The sequence below is a fragment of the Maniola hyperantus genome, chromosome 14, assembly GCF_902806685.2.
Source record: "Maniola hyperantus chromosome 14, iAphHyp1.2, whole genome shotgun sequence".
In the NCBI taxonomy this organism is placed as follows: Eukaryota; Metazoa; Arthropoda; class Insecta; order Lepidoptera; family Nymphalidae; genus Maniola; species Maniola hyperantus.
In genome coordinates, this window is record NC_048549.1 from 1,501,548 (window position 1) to 1,526,731 (window position 25,184).

The 25,184-nt window shown below is 38.5% G+C and overlaps 1 protein-coding gene across 1 annotated transcript; it reads right to left on the reverse strand.

The window, feature by feature from the left end:
• Nucleotides 1-188: 188 nt before the first annotated feature.
• On the reverse strand, nucleotides 189-23,304 carry LOC117988358 (sodium-dependent neutral amino acid transporter B(0)AT3). The gene is made up of 6 exons (XM_034975489.2): nucleotides 22,222-23,304; nucleotides 12,019-12,355; nucleotides 11,162-11,496; nucleotides 10,277-10,638; nucleotides 8,129-8,392; nucleotides 189-6,838 (listed from the first exon to the last, which is right to left on the reverse strand). The coding sequence occupies exons 1-6, from the start codon at nucleotides 22,909-22,911 to the stop codon at nucleotides 6,652-6,654; spliced, it is 2,175 nt and encodes a 724-aa protein (XP_034831380.1). The 5' UTR covers nucleotides 22,912-23,304; the 3' UTR covers nucleotides 189-6,651.
• Between the last annotated feature and the right edge of the window lie 1,880 nt (nucleotides 23,305-25,184).

The window sequence follows — 25,184 nt, forward strand, 5'->3', positions numbered from 1 at the left end:
TTTAATCCTAAATAACTTGTTTTGACATCAAATAAATGAATTATTATACAAAACCATACATTTGTGTTTCATTAGGAAACTCTTTAAACTGATTTTAAAAAAACTGCAAGAAAGGTTTTGATTTTCAACGAAAAATCCTAAATCTAGGAAGAAGCGGGTTATAAAAAAATAAAAACCATAATAATTTTTTGAACGTTTATTTACCATCAACACGCAATAGATTACACAAAAATTTTACATTACACAAAAAACAACAAGTTTTATAGAAAGATATGTTTAACCAGATAACATTCATAGGGGATATAGGTAATAATCATATTACATATTAAGATATAGTATATTTTTAAAGTATTGTCTACGTTTCGGAACAATAGGTATTGTATAAGTTCTATATACATAACAGCTATAAATAGGTAGACCTACCAATGATATAAGTACGGGTATATTTTTAAAAATACCCAGTTATGGGAGTTTATGGAAGTTTAAACTCCTCAAATTATTGTCCACATACAAAACACGGGGTTATCCGATATTGTTGGCGTATGCCCGACTGTAATTTCCCCCCCCCCCCCCCGGGAGTCTTTGAAACCGCGGCGTACCTAATAACAGAGACAAGTCGTAGTCGGGCATACACCAACAAAACCATATGCGAGTATAGCCGTGTTCTATTCCCTATTATGAATACCGCATTCACGATAGTTTAAATTCTAAAACAGTTTAAAAACGTCAAAAAGTTTGACGCTCGCTGCGCTTTCACCATAATTTTGCATATTAAATAGCAAATCTATTTAGCGCGTATATTTTGTTTAAAAAAGTTAATAACTAATACTTTATGTGTTGCGAAAGGAAGAACGAGTGTGCATTGGTGATTCCTAATAGTCTTTCTAATTAAATAACCATCATATAACTTATGATATCTACTAATATGATGCTTATGTACACCAATAAATAACGATTTTAACACTAAGTATTATTTTGTGCTTTCTGTATTGGTGTATTTTACGTTACGAACTACGCGACTTACATTACGATTTAAAAATAATGCACTGAATTGAGAACCTCCTTTTGGAAGGCGGTTAAAAATTAGTGGGGTAAAGTTGGTGGGTGGGTAAGGGCGTAAAGGACCTTTAATTTATTTTTGACGTCTGACAGTTTTCTGTATTCAAAATCTGTCCAATTTATTCGTCAGTTAAAGTGTATTTGGCAAATAAAAACCCCAGTAGGTACTAAACTAAAACCTATTTTTAATCGCCAAATAAGAAATTTGACTTTTTGCGGTTTTTGTCAAAGGAAACTATAGGTAAAACCATTGAACTAAGTAGGTAGGCTCCTGAGGTAGTGAAGTGGTGCGGGAGGCTGACAGTTGTCACAATTTGGTAAAAGCTTTCGCGTCACGTCATTACACCCCTGCCGCACTGCTGCAGGAACTTACTCAGTTATGCGTTATGCCTGTAGAATCGATTAGGATAAAAGTTCATTATAATGAACAATTTACCCCCATCGAAAGGGCAACGCCGCAATCAATGGGGTAGTTATTGTATACGGGCTGAAAAAAATAATTATTCATGATTTATTCATACTGTAATTATTATTATACATCGTCAGCGTCTAAAAAAATTATTTGTGCATTAATTATAATGAACTTGTTGGTATCAAGTTTGTCGTAATCGATTCTGGGTGTTTTTGGTCCGATTTCTCAGACTCTTTTCATCCATCTCCTTTTTTCGTCAGTTAAAATTTTATTTGGCGATGTAAAAGTTAGCCAAAAAGTTAAACAATTCGTAGGTGCCTACTACATTTTAGTACCTACCTACTGCTATTTTTAGGACTTAAATTAACTACAAAAATTAGTTTAATGCAATACAGTAACCCACCTGCTGCGTTTTCTTTATAGGCATTTAATTATCTTAATTGACGCAATTCGCAAAAAATAGGTAGGTAGTCTTTCTGCATTTTACATTTTGTATTATACACACTACCTATACTATATTCCTAGTGGCAATTTTAGCTATGACTATGTCATATGTAGGTATGGAATACAAAATGTAAGAAAATAAATACCACAAATCTCTATAACATAATCTAAATAATCTTTACCACAATAAATAAAGAAATAATTATTTGTTTTACATTGCCGAAAGCAGCACGGTATTGTATAGAATGCCTAGGACTCCTAGGAGTTACATAGAATACCTAATTATATATATTGGCGAGATAAATAATTAATACAGTTTATAACAACAAAATATGTATTTAATAGAAGTCATGAAATAGCAAGCGAGCAGTAGACTAAGTATGAGATTTTTCACATCACTCACTCTAAAATGCCTTATTACAGATCTGTTAGCTAAGGGTGTACGTCATAACATTGCTGGGTTGTAATGTTGTACTGAAATCCATTACGCCTTAAGGTATGTAATGTTGTCCTAAAATCTATAACGTGTTAAGGGATGTAATGTAATTTGAATTTAGAAAACTTCTAGAGCGAGTGGTGTTAAAAAATAATAAATACTTTAAAAAAATATTGTTCAAGCTGTAATAATGTTACTACTTACCGCTACCTTATATATTATCATAAGATACTGCATAGGTATGTGCAATATCGGGTATATTGCAATTTGCATCATAAGTTTATCTTATACTACGTTTTTCAATATTAATACAAAATCTTCCAAATTCTTATATTGAAAGATATTAGAAAAAATAAGCTAAACAAAATAGCATCTAAAATCCTATCCTGCTGACGATAATCTAAATATATAAAAGGAAAAGGTGACTGACTGACTGACTGACTGACTGACTGATCTATCAACGCACAGCTCAAACTACTGGACGGATCGGGCTGAAATTCGGCATGCAGATAGCTATTATGACGTAGACATCCGCTAAGAAAGGATTTTTGAAAATTCAACCCCTAAGGGGGGAAATAGGGTTTTGAAATTTGTGTAGTCCACGCGGACTAAGTCGCGAGCATAAGCTAGTATTAATAAATCTCAAAACCACAACAAAAATTATTGTCTTAACTGTAGAATATATTTTTTAGAAAATATAGTTAATTAGATATACTTTTTTAAAATATAAAATAAATAAATATTTTGCCAACACATACGTACCTGGTACCTAGCCTATTAGGTGTTTAGTTCTAAAAAACTCTAACAATCAATGTAATCAGAATCACATTATGTAACAGCTAAATATATATTACATACAGTCGTATTCTTCTAATACTATATATGTAGGTACTATGCGCGAGTTGAATGTCATACTGATTGTGAATCACACGAAAAAAATGTGTTAATGAATAAATAATTAGTATTTTCAATTTTTAAAGTGAGATAAGACAACTATACCAAGTTGGGTATGAAAGGGCGTATATTCTAAAACAGATTTTTATTTATTAATTTCGAAAAAAATACCCGAGTACGGAACCCTCGGTGCGTGGGTCTGATTCGCATTTGGCCGATTTTTTGTGGTATCTCATCAGTAATCTTCGTTTTTGCTAGCGTCCTAATTACACGCTGTATACGGGGTGTAACCAGAACGCTAGCAAAAATTTGGCGTTATTGTTATACTACCTAAACACAATCCAATGCCAATAACCATTTGCCTCATTTTTTAGTTTTAGTGATTTAGTATTTTTCAAACCCGCAGTGTATAGCGTGCAAAACTGGGGTCAATGCCCCACCTACGACGCGGCATTGACGTCAGTCAGATGTTTTATTTGCAATATATCGTGAACTTTTACAAATTATAGGATTTTTTTATCGCGTTTTTTTTGTGGTATCATATCAGTAATCATCAGTGCTATCACCTGTCTTCATTTTTGTCTGCGTTCTCGTTACACCCTGTATTTATTTATATGTAGGCCAAAAACCTATAAGTATAGTGCATTCAAAATAAACTTGCGCCTTTCCACTTGAGATCGTCATTAACAATAACAATAGGATTAAATCGTGGCGGGTGAATTCAAAGGTATCAACACTATGAGGTTGAACCGGCTCCTTTAAAAATGACTGGGCTCTATGAGTGTTTGGTGTATCATCACCCCTTTTGCTTACGTGGCATGTTGAATGTAATCCTATTGTTATTGCTAATGACGGTCTCAAGTGGAAACACGCCAGTTTATTTTGAATGCACTATTCTCATGTAGGCATGTAGTTACATGCAGGCGGTAGGGCACCGCTCAGGATGACATTCAACTCGCGCGCTACTTTATCTTATTCGTTTGTATCAATCAACTCAATAAATTATTGTCTTTTTATTCATATTACTTCGTTATTGTCATTCAAAATCTTGAAATAACCATAAAACAGAATAAAGGTACATAATACATATTTTTAAAGTCGCTCATTAAAATAAAACTAATAGACCGACCGATACAATAAAATATTTATAAAAAGATGGTTTTCTATTATTATTGTCATTGTAATTAATTTTTTTTTAAATTAATTAAGAAAAATTCTCTTTCTTTCTTTATAGCGCTATTTATAAAATTATGCAAGTTGCAAGACGATTATTTTATTGTCACCGTTTCAAATTGTATAAGATTCTTTTATTTTGACTAGGATGATGTTGATAATCAACAATAAATGGAATTAGGCTCAAGGCACATTGCGGCAAAACGAAATGCAGCGACGCGTCTTTTTAGCGTTCAAGTAAAATTAACTTTATCTTGTAATGTAACATTATCTAACCCAATTATAAGAAGCAGACATGTTGTGCCGACCCCACGTAGCGTGGGATAAGGTCAGGAAGAAGAAGAATGTATAGTACGTGGCAGGTCCAGATATGAGGCGGGAGAACGCCTCGCATACCCGCACGTCACCCGCACCGGGTTAGCACGGCGGCTGAGTGGGTGTGCATGGCATTCTTTCCCCGATTGCCATTTCGACTTGTCGCGTAATATACAAAGAAACATTTTGACCGAGATCATTTTGTTAATCTTGCCTTTGAACAAAATTATTTGTTGAAAAAGAAGTAGGTAGACACATTACATACACATTTAAAGACTTAAAACTACCCCATTTGAGTTACATTTCTACTCTCGCGAGTCTTGTATATTCTGTCTTATTCATCAACCAGAAGTAACGCATTTTATATCCAAGCCATGTAATGTGAACGTACCTAACATGTCTATAATTGCGGTAGAATGCGCCCTCGTGCTCTTCGGTCCGCGAAATTTCTCCGGTCGGCGAATTAGACGCTTTCCGCTAATGTGCTTTGAGCATTATGATTATGAAGGTGAACAATTATTACTTTATATTAGGCAATAGCAAATATTATACTAATATGACGCTAAATATACAAAGATTTAACAGAGTAGAATACCTAAAGTGTAAACGGCAGGATGTGAGACATGGATTATAATAATTACTGTCGTAAAATCCGTTTTTCTTTAACTGACTTAAAAGATAAACAAGTAGCTTTTCTCTAAAACACTAGGTACAGTGCGACAAGGCCATCTTGGCGCGTGGCGAAAATCGGAACTAACGTTGCCGTCAAGTGTCCCCTTTGTTCTCGTTTGAATATTCTAAGCCTTTGTTCTCCAACAGCGCCCCCCTGTCAATTTCATTCAAGTGCCAAGAGAGCCTTGTCACACTGTACCGCGAACTGACAAAAACATGATAGCAGTTAAAAACCTAACTTTAGAAGGTCCCAAGCGCCGGGCAAAGCGCGTCGCTTACGCGTTTCGCCGAGACGGTTTCTTTGATTTATTTATCCTTTAAGTTAGCTAAGGAAAACTAAGTATACCTATGCCTATGACAATCATAATATTATTATGATATACATTAATTTACTGATTCCCCTATAGCTATTTTTAAATGATCACAAATATAGTAGAAAATGGTTTTTGTAAAGGCATTTTCTTACGAACGACATTCATTGTCTTTTTTTATCATCAAAAATCTCCAATGTGTATTTGGATTTATAATATAATTTTTTCGCTGATAGCAAGCTTTTAAAAGTTTGGAAGCTTTTCCCTTTTTTTTACCCGACTACAGCAAAGCCAAAAGGAAGGGTTATGATTTTAGCAGTCTATGTATGTTTTTAACTGTTTTGTGTGTTCCACTGTAGTGGCTATACTACTGGACCGATTCTATTGAATGAGGTGTCAATCGATTCGTTATTATGGTCCGGGTGACATAGGCTACATTTTGTACGGATAAAACTGATCTGACAGACGTTACATTCAAATAGTGGAGTCTCCAAATTTTTTTTAAAATATAAATCTGAACGTACCGACATAAGACATATGGATTTCCTGGTGATATGGGAAGAGTGTATTTCTTAGTTACTATAATTATTCGATGATAGATATCAATAATAAGTCCTAATTAGACATACGTTTTTATACGGGATACTCACAAAATTTCAAAGATATGTGGATGTTTCCTTACAGTACGCGGCAGAAAGTAATGTACATCGACATTTAGAGGGAAATAGCAGATTTGTAGAGCATTGTCCCTGTCATTAAGACCGACAAAACGTCATATAGGTGTGAGTGACCGAGACAACGCTCTACAAAGTCGAAATGTCATTCTAAAGGCCGATGTACATTACTTTCGGCCGTGTACTGTACTTTGATATGTTAGTACGAATACTAAGGGAATGATTATTGTGAAAATTCGATTGAACCTGGTATTTTCTGGTCTACTCCTCATCGTCGGTCTCACAGCAGCCAGGCCAGCAGCACCCCTCGCTTCCATCAGGTCTGGTGCAGAACAGCAAGGTCTCCAGCTTGGAGACGGGCCGGGGTTCGATTCCGTGGAAGTCGCGAAGATCGTCCGCTGGGAACCACGCGCGTTCTTCGTCGTCTATTATTGGGATGCCGAAGTATCTGAAAGATTGACAGCTCTCATTACTAAGTAGATGGTAGGTAGATAATAATAATAATAATAATAGGCTGCCTGAAAATCAGCGCTGCAGTAGTCAAATACTGCAGCAACATGCTGAGGCAGTAGCCTTTTCAGCTCAAACAAGACATCATTTTTCTTTTTAGTACTGTCGAGCTCGTAGTTTTAAGCTTACCTAGTTTTAATTTTTTAATTTGTAACATTTATTTTGTATGTTTTGCTTTTTTTTTTGTCTTTTCTTGTTTTGTGAGCTGAATAAACTTTTATTTATTTATTTATTTATTTATTTATACGTTGCTTTATTTCAGTAGTTCTCTCAAAAAAACTAGGTCTTACATTGTGCGCTTCCATAACACTTCAAGCTAAACACGCTTCCATCTTGTCCTAGCACAAAATACTTAATAGTACCTTACGTATAAAGTGATTTTATAGAAGCCTTAATCAGGACTCCAAACCGGAGGTCGGAGGTTCGATCCCGGGCACGCACCTCTAACTTTTCGGAGTTATGTGCGTTTTAAGTAATAGGCTACTTGACTCATATCTAATTTCGTCCAATAAATGATTATTTATTATAGTATTTTGCTTAAGACAACGAAATATATCAATAACAATTATTAAAAACGCAGGATGGATATATAAATCCAATTTAAAAAAATACAATTTTTATTTTTATTTGAAACGCAGAAAACGCTGTCAGCCATGATGTGACGTCATTAAATATGTAAACAAAGAAATGTCATCCCTATGTCACGCGTGGACTACCTAACGTAGTATCCATATATATAAAATTTAAAGTCCGTAAAAGTTTGTCAGGACTTTAAATTATCTACTTTTTTTACATTCTCGGATGATACAATAACGATAATTACTATATTTTTCATGTAAACTAGTATAGAAGTCATGTTTATTAAACTTTGGGAGGTTATGCTGTTGTTTACAAATGCATGACGTCAGAGCACAGATAATCTATCGGCCAAACATGGCCGACAGTGTTTTCACCTGTCTAAGAAAAATATATTTTTAAATTAAAGTTTTACGGTTTTTAGGGCGCAAAAAAATATAGTGTTAATTTTTTTGATCTAATAGGACAAATATTAACCATTTAAGACCTACTTAAAAAAAGTGTCAACTAGCCTATTAAATATCACGTGATTTAACGGTGAAGAAAACACCGTGAGGAAACCTGCGTGCCCGAGAGTTCCCCATAATTTCAAAACGCTTATCATTCTGAGAAGAGACCCGTGTTGGGATTATGAAGAGTTGCATAAATCTACCTGAAAATAGCCAATCCAGGAATCCACAGCACCGAAGCAAGTATCAGCACAAGCACCAACAGCACCGCCCATATCGGCCAAGGTTTCTTCACCGTATCACCCTCAGAACCAATCCAGGCTTCGTAACTCGAGCCTTCCATGGCCAGCTCGACGAATGAGGATACCAGGATCGAGAGCATGGCTAAGGGTGAGAGGTACTTCCAGCAAATCATCCAGTATATGCCTGGACGTTGGCCCGTCATGAGCTCTATGTCGTCGGCAAATCTGTAAAAAAATAATTAGCATCGTCACCTGTGGACTACAACAGCTGAACTGTTTTTTCCAACTATGTTTATGTATGTTTTGACGACCTCCCTGGCGCAGTGGTAAGCGCTGTTGTCTTATTAGTGGGGGTTCGGGTCCTGGGTTCGATTCCCGGCAGAGGTTTGGAATTTTATAATTTCTAAATTTCTGGTCTGGTCTGGTAAGAGGCTTCGGCTGTGGCTAGTTACCACGCTAGTAACTAGTGTAGAGTGTTGGGATCTTATAAGTGGGAAGTCCTGGATTCGATAAATCGATTACCGGCTGGGCCCGTTTTTTTTTATGTATGTAAATCGACTTTTTCGAGGTTTCCGAACCGATTTGCAAAATTTTTTTTCTTCTAAATTGGTCAAGTAAGTGACTTAGTGTTCCGGCACGACTGCAGAGAAATCCAAAACCCTATACGGGTCGGTACCTATAGGACGATAACGATTGCGAAACAGAAGCTTACCTATCTTGGTAAATATTTGTTTTATTTATTTGCATCGTATCGTTAAGTATCGTTTTTTTATTATTTCTAACGTAAGCACACACATGCACACATAGGCTAGTTTTTAACTCGGAAAAAAAAGTTTCTGCGAGTTTTATAAAAATCTAAATCCACGCGGGTGTTCTATGTCTCTAGTAATTTATGTTACCTAATTTTGTTCCCACAAATTCACAGCTGTATTACATAAAATTCAATGGATACCAATTTGCATAAAGCTTTACAGCGAATAAACGGCTCGATACGTTTATTCAGTTACTTACAACGTGCTTACAATAAAACGGGGGTCGGGTTTGCCGTTAATGAAATCCTACCCTTTTCGAACAGAAAATAAACTCATTTTGCGGAGTTTTCAAGATTGAAACAAATATTAATCGTTTCTGAATGTGAGGAGAAAATTTATTTTGCTTTTTTGTAATCCACTGCTTGTGAGGCTTTTCTTTTTAATCCATACTTATAATTTTTTTTTAATTTTTTTTTATTTACCTACACACACTATATATCTGAAAAGGAATGTCGATCTTCACTCACTGACTGACATCAACGCCCAAACCCTTGAACCAGAAAGCTGTACACTATTATTCAAGTGGGCCCTCTCCCATCTCACACTGCATCATCAGTTACCAGGTGATATCAAAATTATTTGACATTATTTTATATTTCAATTAAAAAAAATACATTTAAGTAAATATATATTATATTTACCTAATTAAACTTATTCTAGAACATAAAAATTACAAATCGAAAATATCATCTAAACCACCGCAACGAGGCAGGGTGCTGGGAACGCTGGCAGCGTTACCTCGTTGAATGGCCAGACTAATATGCTGACCGAGGTAACTGCCAGCCCTCCGGTCCCCCGTGGATTCCGCGAGACGGGATGAAAGGTCCTTAAAAAAGGATCTAGCATCCTCGCCCCACGAACCCATGGTCTCCACCCCAAAAGGCACAAATATGAAACTATTTTCTATATTCTCATATTTGCGCCTCTTGGCCCTGCCACGGAGGTCGCCTGTACGTGTGACAGCGCCAGTGTATCCAGACACGTGGCATCCCACACAAGCGACCTACCTTGCTTCCACGGGACAAGAGTCATACCGTCTGGTCTCTTGCCATCGCTACGTGCCAAACCATTTGGTTCCAATACAATTTAATTAAATAAATATATATTATATTATGACATAATACATATAGTACGCGACAGGTCGAGATGGCAATCGGGTAGGGAACGCCCGCTCACCCGCACAGCCCTCGTTCTAACACGGGGGCGAGCGCGGGTGACGTGCGGGTGTGCGGAGCGTCCCCCCCGCCTCATATTCCGAATGCCATCTCGACCTGTCGCGGACTGTAGCTGTACGCACCTTTTCACACCATACACGTAAGCGATTCCAATGCACTCAAAGAACGCAATGATCAGCAGCGGAAAATTTCCGCTATACATATCGAATAGCAGGAATATATAGCTGCCGGAACCATGCGCGAACGCCATAGACAACAGGCAACAGATCAGGCATAGTCCTCCAGTCAGATACTCCTTACGTAGATTCGGGAACAGCTTCATGTCAACGATAGAAGTCACCACGCCTTCCAGAGTCCCGAATTGTGAGTCGATGCCGAGCGTGAAGAGCATGAGGAAGAATAGGACGGACCAGAACTGGGCGCCAGGGAATTGGTTGATCGCTTCTGTGAAGATTATGAACGCTAGGCCGGTCCCTGATGCGGTCTGTAGAGTAAAGATTACGTAAATTATTAGTGACTAGCTGATTTTAGAAATCCCATGGGAATTTCCGGCATAAAAACAAAAAGTAGTCTATGTCACTCTCCAGGTCTTTATCCTATACCCATGCAAAAAATCACGTCAATCCGTTGCACCGTTATGACGTGATTGAAGGACAAACCAACAAACAAACACACTTTCGCATTTATAATAAGGGTACCGATGACTAGCTGCCCCGGCGAACTTCGTACCGCCTAACAGTCGATTCTTTTTCAGGATTTTTTTTAAATTTTTTTCTCCGTAAGAACCATTCCCGTACTTCAAGGAATATTATGAAAAAAGAATTAGCGAAATCGGTTCAGCTGTTCTCGAGATTTGCAACACATTCAGCGATTCATTTTTATATAGGTAGGTATAGAGATATAAATCAACAAAAAACAAAAAACAATAAAATGTGTGATGCCTCTGTAGAGATCGAAGAAAAGTCTTAAGATAATAGCAACATGCTATTTTATTTATAAGTACTCACATTATCCAGTTCCTTCTGCAAATCGCACTCCGGCAAGCTCGGCATCACCAACATCGTCAAATTGCCGTTCAAATCCACAGTCACGTTCTGCCCCGCCTCAGGAAACACCATGGACCTATACCCTGATCCAAACACCTCTAGTAGCGTCTCGTTTCTCAATTCAAGGCACTTCTCATAGACCATGGTGGCCTTGAAGCCGATTATCGAGAAGACGACGATGCCAGCGAACATCGATGTCAAGCAGTTCGTCATTGAGACCATGATAGCGTCTCTGTAGCAGTTGTTATCGACTGGGTTGTATGAGCTGAACGCTATTAGACCTCCGAAGGCTAGACCTAAAAATTTCAGTAATAGTTTAGTAAGAAGTTGGTAAAAATCCAGTTATTTGCAAACAACGAAAATACGGTAAGCGCAGTGTGGGACGACCTCCAACCCGCTGGACCGATTACCTGAAGAAGGTAGTGGGGAGCGGACGGATGAGGAAGGCGGAGGACCGTGTTTGGTGGCGCGCTCTTGGAAAGGCCTATGTCCAGCAGTGGATGCAAACAGGCTGATGGATTGGATTGGATTGGATTGGAACGAAAAAGTTTGCGACGTTAGTATTGTATATCTTCTGAATGGTTTCAGATTAGCATTTTTAGGGTTCCGTACCCGAACGTTGCCAACGGGATCCTAACACGCCTCCGCTGTCCGGCAGTACGTCTTATCAGCGGGCTGTATCTCGTCAACCGTAATAGGTAGAGGAGGGCTATAAAAACAAATAATAAAAAAATCAAAATGGCCGTCATTTATTCCAGATACTTTGTGCTACCCTGCAAAACCGATTGCTAAAAAAATTAATTAACTACAATAGTTACCTAAGGAAAAGAATATCTGCGTGCCAGCTTCCAACCAAACCACGGGATCCAAGATCTTATGCCATTTCGGAGTAAAGAGATGTATCAAGCCATCTCCCATTCCCTTCAAAGTGATTCCTCTAAAGAAGAATATCACCAGTACGATATAAGGAAAGGTAGCTGTGACGTAGACCACTTTGCCCGAAGATGCTATGCCCTTAATCATGCACATGTAGACCAGGATCCAGGCTACTATGAGGGCAAGAGCTATTTTGTAGTTAAAGGTTTCTGGATAGTTAATGTCTTCGGATATTTGAAGGGTTGTTCGGTACCAGAAATACTGTGTTGGACTGCTTACCTGAAAAGATAAATTTTATTATTACTGTTTTACTAACCACTGAGTACTCTAGTAGAGCGTGATATTCTAGTGGTTAAGTACGTTCGCCTCCTTCTCGTTAGGTCGAGGGTTCGATCCCGCGCACGCACCTCTAACTTTTCGGAGTTTTAACAGTGAAACCCGCATGCCTGAGAGTTTTTCATAATGTCCTCAAAGGTGTGTGAAGACTATAGTCCGCCTACCAACAAAGACAGATCTTTCTCATATTGAGAGGAGACCCGTGCTCAGTAGTAATCTTCTGATTCAACTTAAAAATAAAAGCGTGTCAGAAAGCGCATAAGGAGGCTTCGAGCGTGGCTACCACCACCCTACCGGCTAAAGCCTTGCTGCCAAGCATTTGGGCGTTCCGGTACAATGTGCCACGTTGAAACCGATAATGAGTATGGGCTTAATAAATTTGCTATATTATGTAATAGAGGATGACCACGATTTCGTCCACGTGGATTTAGGATTTTAAAAATCCTGTGGGAACTCTTTGATTTTCCGAGATAAAAAATAACCTATCCTTCCCCGGGAGGTAACTAACTCTGTACCAAATTTAATCAAATGCGGTTAATCTGTTGGGCCGTGAAAATCTAGCAGACAGACAGACACACTTTCGCTTTTATAATAATACTTAATATGAATAAATTGGCCCGCAAATTTGCATCATCATTTACCACCAGGTGACATCGCAGTCCCGGCTAACTTGTGCCTAACGGAACAAGAAAAATTCTATAACAAGTACCTAAAAATGTAAAAGGACCTGAATAAAACAATCAATTCAGTTTATTAAGAGGTTATAAAACAGCGTAGTAGAGTAATTTTCCGGTACATTTAACTCAAACGGGCCCGAAACGTGACAATCGCGCCATCATTTTGTTTTCACAATTTCAAAACATGGGACTGTTCACTTCAGAAGAACAAACAAGACGGGACAGAGTTCATAGAGAGAGATGAAAAACAAATTATATAGACTTGTTTGCTTATAATCATCATCATGATCAACCCACACCGGCCCACTACTGAGCTCGGGTCTCCTTTCAGAATGAGAAGGGTTTAGGCCATAGTCTGCCACGATGTCCCAGCATATTGGCACACCGTTACGAACATTATGGAGAACTCTCAGTCGTGCCGGTTTCCTCGCTATTTTTAAATGCTTAAAACATATATATATTTAGGTACAGAAGTAAAATTCAATTAAAAAAAACACAATTTATTAACACAAAACCAAATACTTTTACAATTATCAAACTTTTAATGATTGGAAAAGTATTTGGTTTTGTGTTAATAAATTGTGTTTTTTTTAATTGAATTTTACTTCTGTACCTAAATTCAGAAGTGGGATTCCTATTCAATAGCCCACTATAGTTAAAATCTAGTCACTGACAATCAGTTTGCTTAAAATATTATAAACCTACTAGATGATGCCCGCGGCTTCATCCGTGTGCATTAAGGTTTTTTTAAATACCGTGGGAACTCTTCGATTTCGCGAAATAAAAAGTAGCCTATGTCCTTCTGTGATCCTTCCCCGGGCTGCAAGCTATCTCTGTACCAAATTTCATCAAAATCTGTTGAACGGTTGAGCCATGAAAAGCTAGCAGACAGACAGACAGGCACACTTTCGCATTTATAATAAATATTATAGTATGGACAGTGGCGTGCAGGTCATAGAGGCATAAATGCACTGCTTACCCCAGTTGTAATAGCTCATGCAAATTTTACATTATGACCTGCCAGTAAACAGGTTCCCCTAACTAATGCCTACCCTGGCTTCAAACCCTGTGCACGCCACTGAGTATGGATATGGATAGCTCCGAATTGTTTGTAAAATATGTATATGCCGTAGGCGACTACCACCCTGGAGCAGTGGTAGCGCTTTATGACCAAGCGGAGGTCCCGGGTTCAATTTCGGGGTAGGTCAACCGTCAAGCTAGGAATTCATAATGTTCTAATTTGATGGTTTACAGTGTCTCCGGTTAGGGTCATCAGCAGTGGCGTGCATAGGGTTTAAAGCCAGGTTAAGCAGTAGTTAGGTAAGCAAGTCAAAGAATAATGAGCATTGAGCAATTTCAACCGAGTTAAATATTTCTTGGGTAAGCAACGCTTTTATGCCTCTATGAGTTGCACGCCACTGGTCATCAGATAGGTATCGGCAGTGGTAGTTTAATGAGTAGCTTATAATTTCGTCAAAATGAGTTTACTAGGGCAGTGAAAAGCTAGCAAATATACAAACACTCACGCATTTATAATATTAGTTTGAATTCTATATGCACATTTGTTCGCTTCGCATAAAATGCGGTATACCTAACCACAAATGATAGGATACATGTATATATACAACTTTTATGTAATAATATTATACATAGCGTGTAGTAATGTGACCTCATGACGTCATCATGGTCCATTACTAACAGATTACATCATCATCATCATCATGATCAACCCAAGCGCGCTCCACTGCTCAAGTTCAACCTAATTGCACACATTATCAGTACGTGTAGATAATCACTAGATATTCATCATCATCATCATGATCAACCCACCGCCGGCTCACTACAGAGCACGGGTCTCCTCTCAGAGTGAGAAGGGTTTGGCCATAGTCTACCACACTGGCCATGTGCGGATTGGTAGACTTCACACACCTTTGAGAACATTATGGAGAACTCTCAGGTATGCAGGTTTCCTCACGATGTTTTCCTTCACCGTTCAAGCAAGTGACATTTAATTACTTAAAACGCACATAACTCCGAAAAGTTAGAGGTGCGTGCCGGGGATCGAACTCCCATCACATAATATTAAGTATTATTAGAGCCTCAATAGCTCAACCGGTATAGGAGTGGACTGAAAACCGAAAGGTCGTCGGTTCAAACCCCGCCCGTTGCACTATTGTCGTACCTACTCCTAGCACAAGCCTGACGCTTAGTTGGAGAGGAAAGGGGAATATTAGTCATTTAAAAAATGTCTAATATTCTTTTAGAAAAAAAAAAAAAAAAATATTATCGCTGTATCGTGTGTTTTTTTTATAAAACGCAAACTTATTGAAAGCTCCTATATGGATTATTTAAATGACATTAAAGCTTGGGAATGGGTTGCTCTAACAGGTTTGATATTTCTAAATTAGTCTTTAGGATCTCGTAGAGACCCTATTACTAAACTTCCGCTGTCGCTGTCCGTCCGTCTGTCCATCTGTCTGTCAGCGGGTCTCATGAACCGTAATTGGTTTGGTAGAGTAGAAGTTTTCACAGAGTGTTTATTATTTCTATCACCGCTATAACAACAAATAATGGTGCCAATGTCTGGAACTACACCACTATTTTAAGTTATGTTATACCCATGTTTTAGCAAATTAAATAATATGTTTTATTTTTTTTTAGTTTTCTAATTTCTGTACTTGCAATATCAGTAAATAACTATTTCCTATCTCCATGTACTTAGTTTGATATAGAGCGCCTACACAGATGAAACATTCGATCAATTTGCTGAAGACAGCACTAGCCAGACTGCCAATATTTTCAGCTCTTATTACAATCATGTTATAGTTCATAATCAAATACAGCAATATTACAGCTACATTCTACGCCCACACGCTACAGGCTCGTAGCAGCCTACGTTCCGCCTACGGGGCTACGATGCTACGACCGCTACAATATTATTAAATCTTGCTTATGTACTAAAACTTGAAAGGATTTCGCTATATTTACAAGTTGACGCACCCGGCTTCGCTCAGATGGGTTTTCTGAAATTCCTTTCTTGGTCTAAGTCAACTACATACGTAAATACCAATCTAGTCTCAGCAGTTCATTGATGTAGTTCGTCCACTGAAATGGACATAATACAAGTAGGTACGCTGGAAGACGTATGCCATACAAAATGACAGTTATTTTCTGTGCTGATTCGAAGTGCCTCACCGACTTATACCGGGAAAACTTTGATTCAAATGATCAATGTATTGACTCGTTTCGAGTGTACACTCGCGTCATGACTCATGACGCTAACTGCTGCTATCACCGCCAAAATGACGAAAATCAAGTTGCTTCAAAAACATGTTGGCAATAACAAGTCCAGCGTGTATTAATAGGTCAGTGAGTAGGTACGTCATTCTGTCCTATTTATACATATATCACCAGCTTTTTTCCCCGTGGCTTCGTCCATGTTGTACATCTAGATATTTTATAAATTCCATTGCAATACGGTGTTTTACACCAAGCGAGAAAAATATATAAATAAGATAGTATTTGCAATAAGCAATCGGAAAATGTTAATTTCAGCTCATACAATTGGATAATGAATTTGATAATTCATTTTAAAGATTTCACTTTTTTATCTGTTCTACAAATATCCAAAACACTTGATACCTCAGCTGCCATGTTAATTCCGACTGTGACGTCGCATTAAAAAAAAGAGAAAAAAGGTAACAGATAGACAGATACACACTTTTGCATTACTTATGCTAATAAATTCTTAGCACATAATTATTTGAATTTTATAAGTCTAGCATTAATTTTATCGTTCTTTCAGCTAAGTAATTACATTTGTATCCTCAATCTACTTATTACAGACGCTAGGTTTACAGTTTTTTCTGCTAGTCATCAATTACCATCGACGAGCCAAAAGATAATAATTAATCTTAGTAAATGCCATATTCTTCCTACGGGCCATGACCTATCGTTATTTCGTCGTTGATAGTCCGATACATACCTAACATAATATTAAGTATATTAGGTACACAAGTAAAAAGGTTAAAGTTATATTACCGTTGAGTTAAATTTAATCACCAAAAATAGCAAAGCATAAATGGTTTTTACCTCCAAGATTGGAACAAAGGGTCTGTTCTAAATTAACAAATCTTGACTTGCCATGTTTCTATTGCTAAGAAAAATAATTTAAAGTACCGAACTACAATTATTATTTTATTTATTATTTTATTAGAACGGCCATAAAGCCCAATTACACTAATTAAACTACGAGTACTAACTGACATAAATATATCTACTTACAAAAAATTGTTAAAATTATAAATTTTCACAAAACTGCAAGATCTGACCCATGAGGTCAGCCCAAACAATAGAGATCCTATAAAAGAAATTCCCCACTGTCGGAAACCCGATTTTCATGGAAAATTACTCCGACTGCAAAAGTCACGGTGAATTTTCTCGAACTATCGATTTTAAATAATGGATGGAACTGCGCTCGGAGTTTACAGGCTCAGTCTCTCTACGTCAAAACTCTATAAAGTACTCAAACTTCACAACTTTGACTAGTCACTCTAAGGGCCAACGTATACAGACAGAGAGTGGAGTGGATACTTTTTGATAACAACCAAAATTCAAGCTACAAGACGATTCATTTGTTACGTCACGCGGTACAGTTTACTTACTTAACTTTTTTTTTTCTAATTTGCCCCCCCACAAGCAAAATTATTTTTTTTAACTTTACACGTCCGTGTTCGGATACATTCGTAGTTTAGGAGATTCGTAGCAAAATGGCTGTAACAGGTAGACAGACACACGAATGATCCTATAAGGTTTTTGTTTTTTATTTTTGTTTATTAACATAATATCGAATCCTAAAAAGAGGACGCACTTGAGCGTTAGAAAGTAAATATAAAGCTTTGTTTGAGCTGTTACCAAGAAAGTCACTGCACCGAAGTTCCACTCCACTCTGACGGTGTGCCTTGTGCCTAACTCTGTAGTAGGTATAAGCTTCTTAGTTTGTAGACTCTTTTAAAATGAAATAACTCGTTATACAGTATTACTATATGATGCCCGCGACTTCATCTTCATGAATTTAGTTTTCTAAAAATCCCAACGGAACTCTTTGATTTCCCGAGATAAAAAGTAGCTGATATCACTCTCCTGTATCCATGCAAAAAATCGTAATGAAGAACAAACCAATAAACAAACACACTTTCGCATTTGTGATATGGGTTTTGTAATATTGATGATGGATTTCCGAAGTTTATAATTTGGCAAGTCTCTCTGTGTCGCGGGTAATGATGACATTGACTGAAGATCGTGCCTCTTCCATAATGGTACAAACAAGGCTCACAAGGTACACCCAGAAAAGTAGTAGAGTAAAGCATCATGATCAACACATCACCGGCTCGCTACAGAGCACGGGTCACCTCGCAGAGTGAGAAGGGTTTTGGCCATAGTCTACCACGCTGGCCATGTGCGGATTGGTAGACTTCACACACCTTTGAGAACATTATGGAGAACTCTCAGGCATGCAGGTTTCCTCACGATGTTTTTCTTCAATTTAAGCAAGTGATATTTTAATTACTCAAAACGCACATAACTCCTAAAAGTTAGAGGTGCGTGCCGGGGATCGAACCCCCAACCTCTGACTAGAAGGCGGACGTCCTAACCGCTAGGCTAAGAGTAAGGGCAGAGTAAAGTATACGAAACGATTATTATTGGATATTAACAAAAGCACTTAGTAAAAGTCTTCAAAACGAACTTCAAAACTACAAACCCTTCTAAGAGTAGTTAGGGCGGTTTCAGACTAGCGTTTTATACGCGCGTATGAGCTCGTTTTTGGAAGCGCATGTAGGCGCGTATAGGCGCGCCTTTTGGCACACGCTCAACTCGTACGAGCGTTGACGCGCTTCTAAGCTCGTATAAGCGCGAGCCACGAAAGACACTTCCCCGCAACAGCACCGGTTCGAGCGAACACGCCGAAATATGCCCGTACACGCGCGTCCGGTCTTTTGAAGCGCGTAATGTAGCGCGCGTGTAAGCGCGTATGCTGAAACGACCGTATACGCGCAAAAAAATACGCTAGTCTGAAACCGCCCCTAAGGTCTTTAGAAGCTAAATTAACGCGTTATCTCAGATACAAAGGGTGACCATTAATTTTATTCTTATAAAATTTCTTTTGATTTGTACCTTAAAAAGCTTTTCCAGATTTTTTATTTTTTAATAAAATGTAATCAAAAACAATGTCAAAGTTTGAACTCAAACTGTCAACCTTGAAGTCTTCTGTACTTATTACATACTTAATATATTTTAAACGATCTGTTTCATCGTAGTAGTACATACAATTTCTTTGATCTGTTTGCGCAAAGCTGATATTATCGTAAAAGTATGTCACGTCAACATATTGAGCATCAGAAGTTGTTTACTGGGAACTTGATGTTGATTAAAAAACAGAATAAAAATAGAAAACATAAATTCTTTCTTTTGTTATTAATACTGTCCCATTATAATGAAATGCACGGTGCACGTAGTGATCGACCCGTGTAGTTTAATCCCTCTCAAGAGAGGGCCCTCGGGCCCTGCACTGAAGAGGAAAAGAAGCTTTTTCTCTTTGTTTTTATTTTTTATTTGTGCTTACGAGTGTCTTTTTTGTTACGGAGAGGTTTATCTAACATCTTATACACATAAAAGAATGAACTGATGGACTAACATATCAACATTGGATTGGTTTCTCTATAACTAGGACAGAATTCTCAGAATTCTAGTTTTATAACTTTACTTACACATAGTCTTTTCCAATAATAGTGTTTTCGGAGAACGTTCAATATATAAGTGGATATACTTAGAGTCATTGAACACAGAACTTTCTGTTGAATCAACCTTTTTCCCCTTATAAGTGACACGCTGATTGGTTTTTAGGGTTCCGTACCCCAAAAGGAAAAATGGAACTGTCTGTAAAGAAACCTATACTACTTCCCGTTGACCTAGAATCATGTTTGGTAGGTAGGTGTTATAGCTCAAGTAAAGGAAAAAATCTAAAAACCGTGAATATTAAAATATGTTCATGAACAAAAAAATCCTAAGATAACTAAGTACCTAGGTAGGTAGGAGGCTAGTGGGATGTCATAATATGAAAGGACTGTACCTGTGCATTCTAAAAATATTTTTATTTATTTTTATGCATATTGTTTTTGATTTATCGTGCAAAATGTTGAAAAAATACAATTATAGTACGGAACCCTCGGTGCGCGAGTCTGACTCGCACTTGGCCGGTTTTAAACCGTGGGAACTCTTTGATTTTCCGGAATAAAAAGTAGTCGATTAACTATAACCATTCAAAAATCACGTCCATCCGTTGCTCCGTTGCGGTGTGATTGAAGAACAAACCAACAAATCAGGTGTAAAAATGGACTACCTACTAAGTCATGGAAAATGTACCTACACACGAGGTATAATACGATAATTTAGAGCCTCAATAGCTCAACTGGTAAAGGAGTGGACTGAAAACCGAAAGGTCGACAGTTGAAACCCCGCCCGTTGCACTATTGTCGTACCTACTCCTAGCACAAGCTTCACGCTTAGTTGGAGAGGAAAATGGGGAATATCAGTCATTTAACATGGCTAATGTTCTTTTTATAAAAATAAAAAAAAATATAAAAAAAAAAATTGTGACGCAAGCAATCTAATTCTCAAAGTACCTACCTATCTTAATGTACCTACCTACTAGTACAGCCTGGCACTTCTCACAGTTCACACTCCACTGCTCTTAATTCATTGAGCACTAGCTATGTAGATGCCTAGTATAAGTACTTATTCAGAGTTTGTAACTTACTCAGCAAAATTAACATTCCATTCCAAGCTGAAGTAACAAACAAAATGTCCCAAGCAGACACCTTTTTACTACAATTACGTCTTAACTTAACCTTAAGTGGTTTACAAGTTTTTTTAACAAAACCACAGTAAATCTCGTTAGATAATTTAATCTAGGGCTATCTAACGTACCTACTATATTATTATAAACCTAACTGTCGTAAATATTTAGTTAAGTAAGTATAACCATATAACACTTTCCTAAATCCTACTTCAGTAGGATGTTTTTGGAGTAGGTACTTAGTGATTAACAATTTTTTCAAATAAAAAGGCACTTGGATATTCGGGTAAGTTGGGCATCAAATGTAGTCAAAATAACTACTTAAACTAGCTTGTAGCTAGATTATGACTTATTAAATTCTTAAGACATAAATTAAGTCTCATAACTCCCACGCTAGAATGGAACTTTTCCATTAGTTCAAAAGAGTTTCTCAACTGAAAGTTACTTAGATCTTCCGAGACGGTCAAGCACGTTTTTTGCTTGAGCCACGCATTTTGACCGTTAATAAAGTTTGCTTGATGCGTGGGTCAAGCATTTACATGCTTGACGGGATTTTAAGTAGAACTGCTAACATGCTATAGGTAGAATACGTTCAACTCATTTATGTAAATTCATAATGTGCGAATCCAGTATTGCATTTATGCTCAAGTGCGATGCTTACACTTCGAGCACGTAATTTCGTATTTCAGGCATACCTACCTACTTATTATAGAAAAGCACATACCTACGTAGGTACCTACTGATTTTAAATTTTGCCCTACTAATTTTCCAGCATTTCAGGTATGTCAATTAAATATAGGCATATTTAAAAAATGAGTTTTTCAATATTTTAGGTAGGTATATCAAACAAAAGTTTTTGAATATTTCAGGCAATATTTGGAAACGAATTTACCAATATTTAGAGCACAGGAAAGAAAATTATATTAAACAAACGAGTTTTCCGAGTTTTCCAATATTTCAGGCAATATAACAAACGAGTCTTCTGCTATTTCAGGAATAGTAAAGAAAGGGATATTTATAACAAATCAGTTTTCTAATATTTCCCACCCATTAGCGACTAGTTGACCCACCTTGCTTCCGCTCGGTTAGATTTCTCAAAATCCAAAATTATTTTTAAATGGGGTTCTGTCTCAAAGAGAGAACCTACTTACATGCAAAATCTTAAGTTTAATTTGGCAAACTTTTCCAATATTTCAGGAATTTTCAACAAACGAGTTTTCCAGAAGTTCAGGCATATTTAAAAAACGAGTTTTCCAATGTTACAGGGGCATACTTACAGCACACTCCGGTTCAGTGGTATAGGATCCATTGCTGAAATACTTCCTCGGGCACTCCGACCACGGCAGCTCCGCCTGGAAGCTTTGAACGAAGTAGAACAGACACCACGCGATTATAGAGTTATAGTACAAAGCCACGTTGAACGACACCACGGCTGAGCTGATCCCTATACCACCCAAATACGGAGAAACCTGGTGCCAAACTCCAATAGCACCCTTCCTCAAACGCTGACCGATCGCGAGCTCCAAATAAAAGATTGGTATTCCTTCAATCGCAAGCATAACAAAGTACGGGATCAGAAACGCTCCACCACCATTCTTTTGGGCTAAATATGGAAACCTCCACACGTTACCCAAACCAACGGCGTAACCAACGGTTGCTAATAAGAAAGTCAGCTTGCTATCCCAGGATTCCCTCTCGACTCCACCCCCTTCTGGCTTAATCACACCTCTTTCGTTTTCCGAACTTGCTTTGCTGGTTGGAGTTTCTGAAGACCGTCGGTTTGGGCTGGTATCCTCAAAAGCTTGGTTCGTCGCTCCGTACATAACATGAGTGCGTAGTATAGGGTGCCCATTCTCCATTGTAACTAAACGTCCTCTCAACTCTTTCATTTCCATCCGATCTATTGAGCGTTGAGCATATAAATCCCTGGAGCTTTGTCTTCTCATCAAATGTGCTGTGTTCGCCATTTTCGATTTATTAGTATATTATAGTTCCTATTATTATATCAATTCCAAATGCTATAACTTCTAACTTCTATTGTTATATAATCTCTAAACACTAAATATATGGTAGTCTATATTTTATTGTCTCGTTATTGTCATAATTATCTAAATCCTCAATGAGAATCGTTCTCGCTATCATGGCACATGATCGAGAATAAAACATACCATATAATTAAAACGGATCCGTTAATTGTTTGTCCGAGTCGTTCGTGTATTGATTTCAATTCATATCGGGCCATGCTTGGTTTTTTTTTCGGCAAACAGTCCAAGGTTTTGTTCACTTTACCTATAGTTATGGGTATTCACTGGATTTGAGGGTTTTTTACACGTTTTTGGACGAATGCCGACCGATTCGGGTGTCGGACGTCACTGGCGGGAAAGTGTCGAAACGTAGGGGTAAGGGGATCCTTTATTCGCCACGCATGCGCACCAAATAGCTTTTATGGAATAGGTAGTCAGGAATGAAAGCTTTTTGTATTCCTTTAGACATTAATCTTGTGCGGTCACATATGCTAAGTACCTACTCTCTCTATAGACGTATATTTTGATTTCCAATAGAATTGAGATGACTATCAATTTTCTCCTACACCTATACGAATTTGACTACCTCCCTGGCACAGTGGTAGGCGTTATGGTCTTATAAGGAGGGCCTGGGTTTGCTTTCCGATGAACTAGTCATAAATTTGTCGCAAGAGATCGAAGGTCACTGATATAGCCTGAACTATAAACAAGCTAAATTGGCAGTGGGCAGGCCATGCTTATGTTGTAAAGGCAATGGCCGTTGGAATCGAAAAGTATACTAAGTACTAGTAAGCGTAGCATGTGGCGCCCTCCAGCACGATGGACTGATATAAAGAGGGTGGAAGGAAGCGGCTGGAGGAAGGCTTAGGACAGTGTGGTGGCGTTCACTAGGGAACGCCTATGTTCAGCAGTGGACGTCCGCACGTTGAAATTGGCCGCAATGGCGCAATTCAGTCAGGAGGACACTTCCAGCCTAAAATAGTTTTCAGTTTACTCAATATAAGTATTGCATGATCAACCCATCACCGGCTCACTGCAGAGCACGGGTCTCCTCTCAGAGTGAGAAGGGTTTGGCCATAGTCTACCTGCACGCTGGCCATGTGCGACCTCCGATTAGAAGGCGGATGTCCTAACCACTATTTTTTGTGTGTTGTTTCGGATTGACTATGCTGCGTAGGCCCTACTGGCCGCTACAGCGTCACCGGGGGGGTTGGCGAGCGCGAAGCTCCGCCTGGGGGTGAGCCCTAGGGCTCGAAGAAATAATTCGAGAGGTCGGGGGGCAACGTCCTCCTAAGGGCGCCTCCTGTGAGGCTCGGACCTCGGCTTAGGATGACGTTGGGATGGGTGGAGTTGTTGGTCTACTGGTTAGTTCGTACGCCCCTGAGGCCGTGGCGTGAGCCCACGTCCGGGTGACGTTAGAAATCGGGGACCTCGTCTTCGCCGGCGAAGACGCTGTGATGAGGTTGAATTGTGTAGCCCTACGAGATAGGGTGCATTGTCGGTCATGATTTGATCGTCGGGGTCGTTAAGGACGTGCTTAGGGCGTCTTTTATCTGGGGGTCGTTTCGGTCGGGGGTGTAAGTCGCTGCCTCAACTATTAGGGGGTTGGGGTGTCTAATGGCTTTCTCAAAATAATTTTTGGAAAGCTGTTTAAAGTAATGAGCTATTGTCGGGAGTTGGAGGTCTCTGTGGAGGTCCACGTTGCGCATGTACCACGGGGAGCCAGTGGCCGTACGCATAAACTTATTCTGTAGGATTTGGAGAGGTTTGAGAGAGGAGGGCGGCAGGTGTGCAAATGCAACACAGGCATAAGACATTATTGGGCGGATGCACGTTTTGTATAGCGTGACTTTATGTCGAAGTGACATTTTGCTCTTTGCGCAAATCATGGGGTAAAGACGGGAGAGCACATACGCTGCGTTCTTGCGGACTCTACGAATGTGCGCGGCGAAGCTCATCTTGTCATCAAAGGTTACACCCAAGTACTTGGTATTAGTTTGCCAGGGAATGGGGCGGTCGTAAAGAGTTATTTCAGTCTGTCGAAGTTTGTATTGTGATTTCCTTTTGGACTTTTGAAAGAGCACTGCTGCGCTTTTCTCCGGGTTAACCTCTATCCTCCAAAGGCGGAACCAGTGGCCTAGGCTACTGACTGCCTTTTGGAGTCGAGCTTTAACGTTCCGGTAGTTTAAGTCGGAGCTGTATAGAGCGGTGTCATC

What these genes read in the sequence shown, in the direction of transcription:
- LOC117988358 (XM_034975489.2), bottom strand. Translation starts at nt 22,911, where the DNA reads ATGGCGAACACAGCACATTTGATGAGAAGACAAAGCTCCAGGGATTTA. An exon ending in TGCAGAAGGAACTGGATAAT is followed by an intron (nt 10,639 to 11,161) that starts GTGAGTACTTAT and finishes TTTACTCTACAG; the next exon opens with ACCGCATCAGGGACCGGCCT. An exon ending in TACGTGTATGGTGTGAAAAG is followed by an intron (nt 8,393 to 10,276) that starts GTGCGTACAGCT and finishes ATTTTTTTACAG; the next exon opens with ATTTGCCGACGACATAGAGC.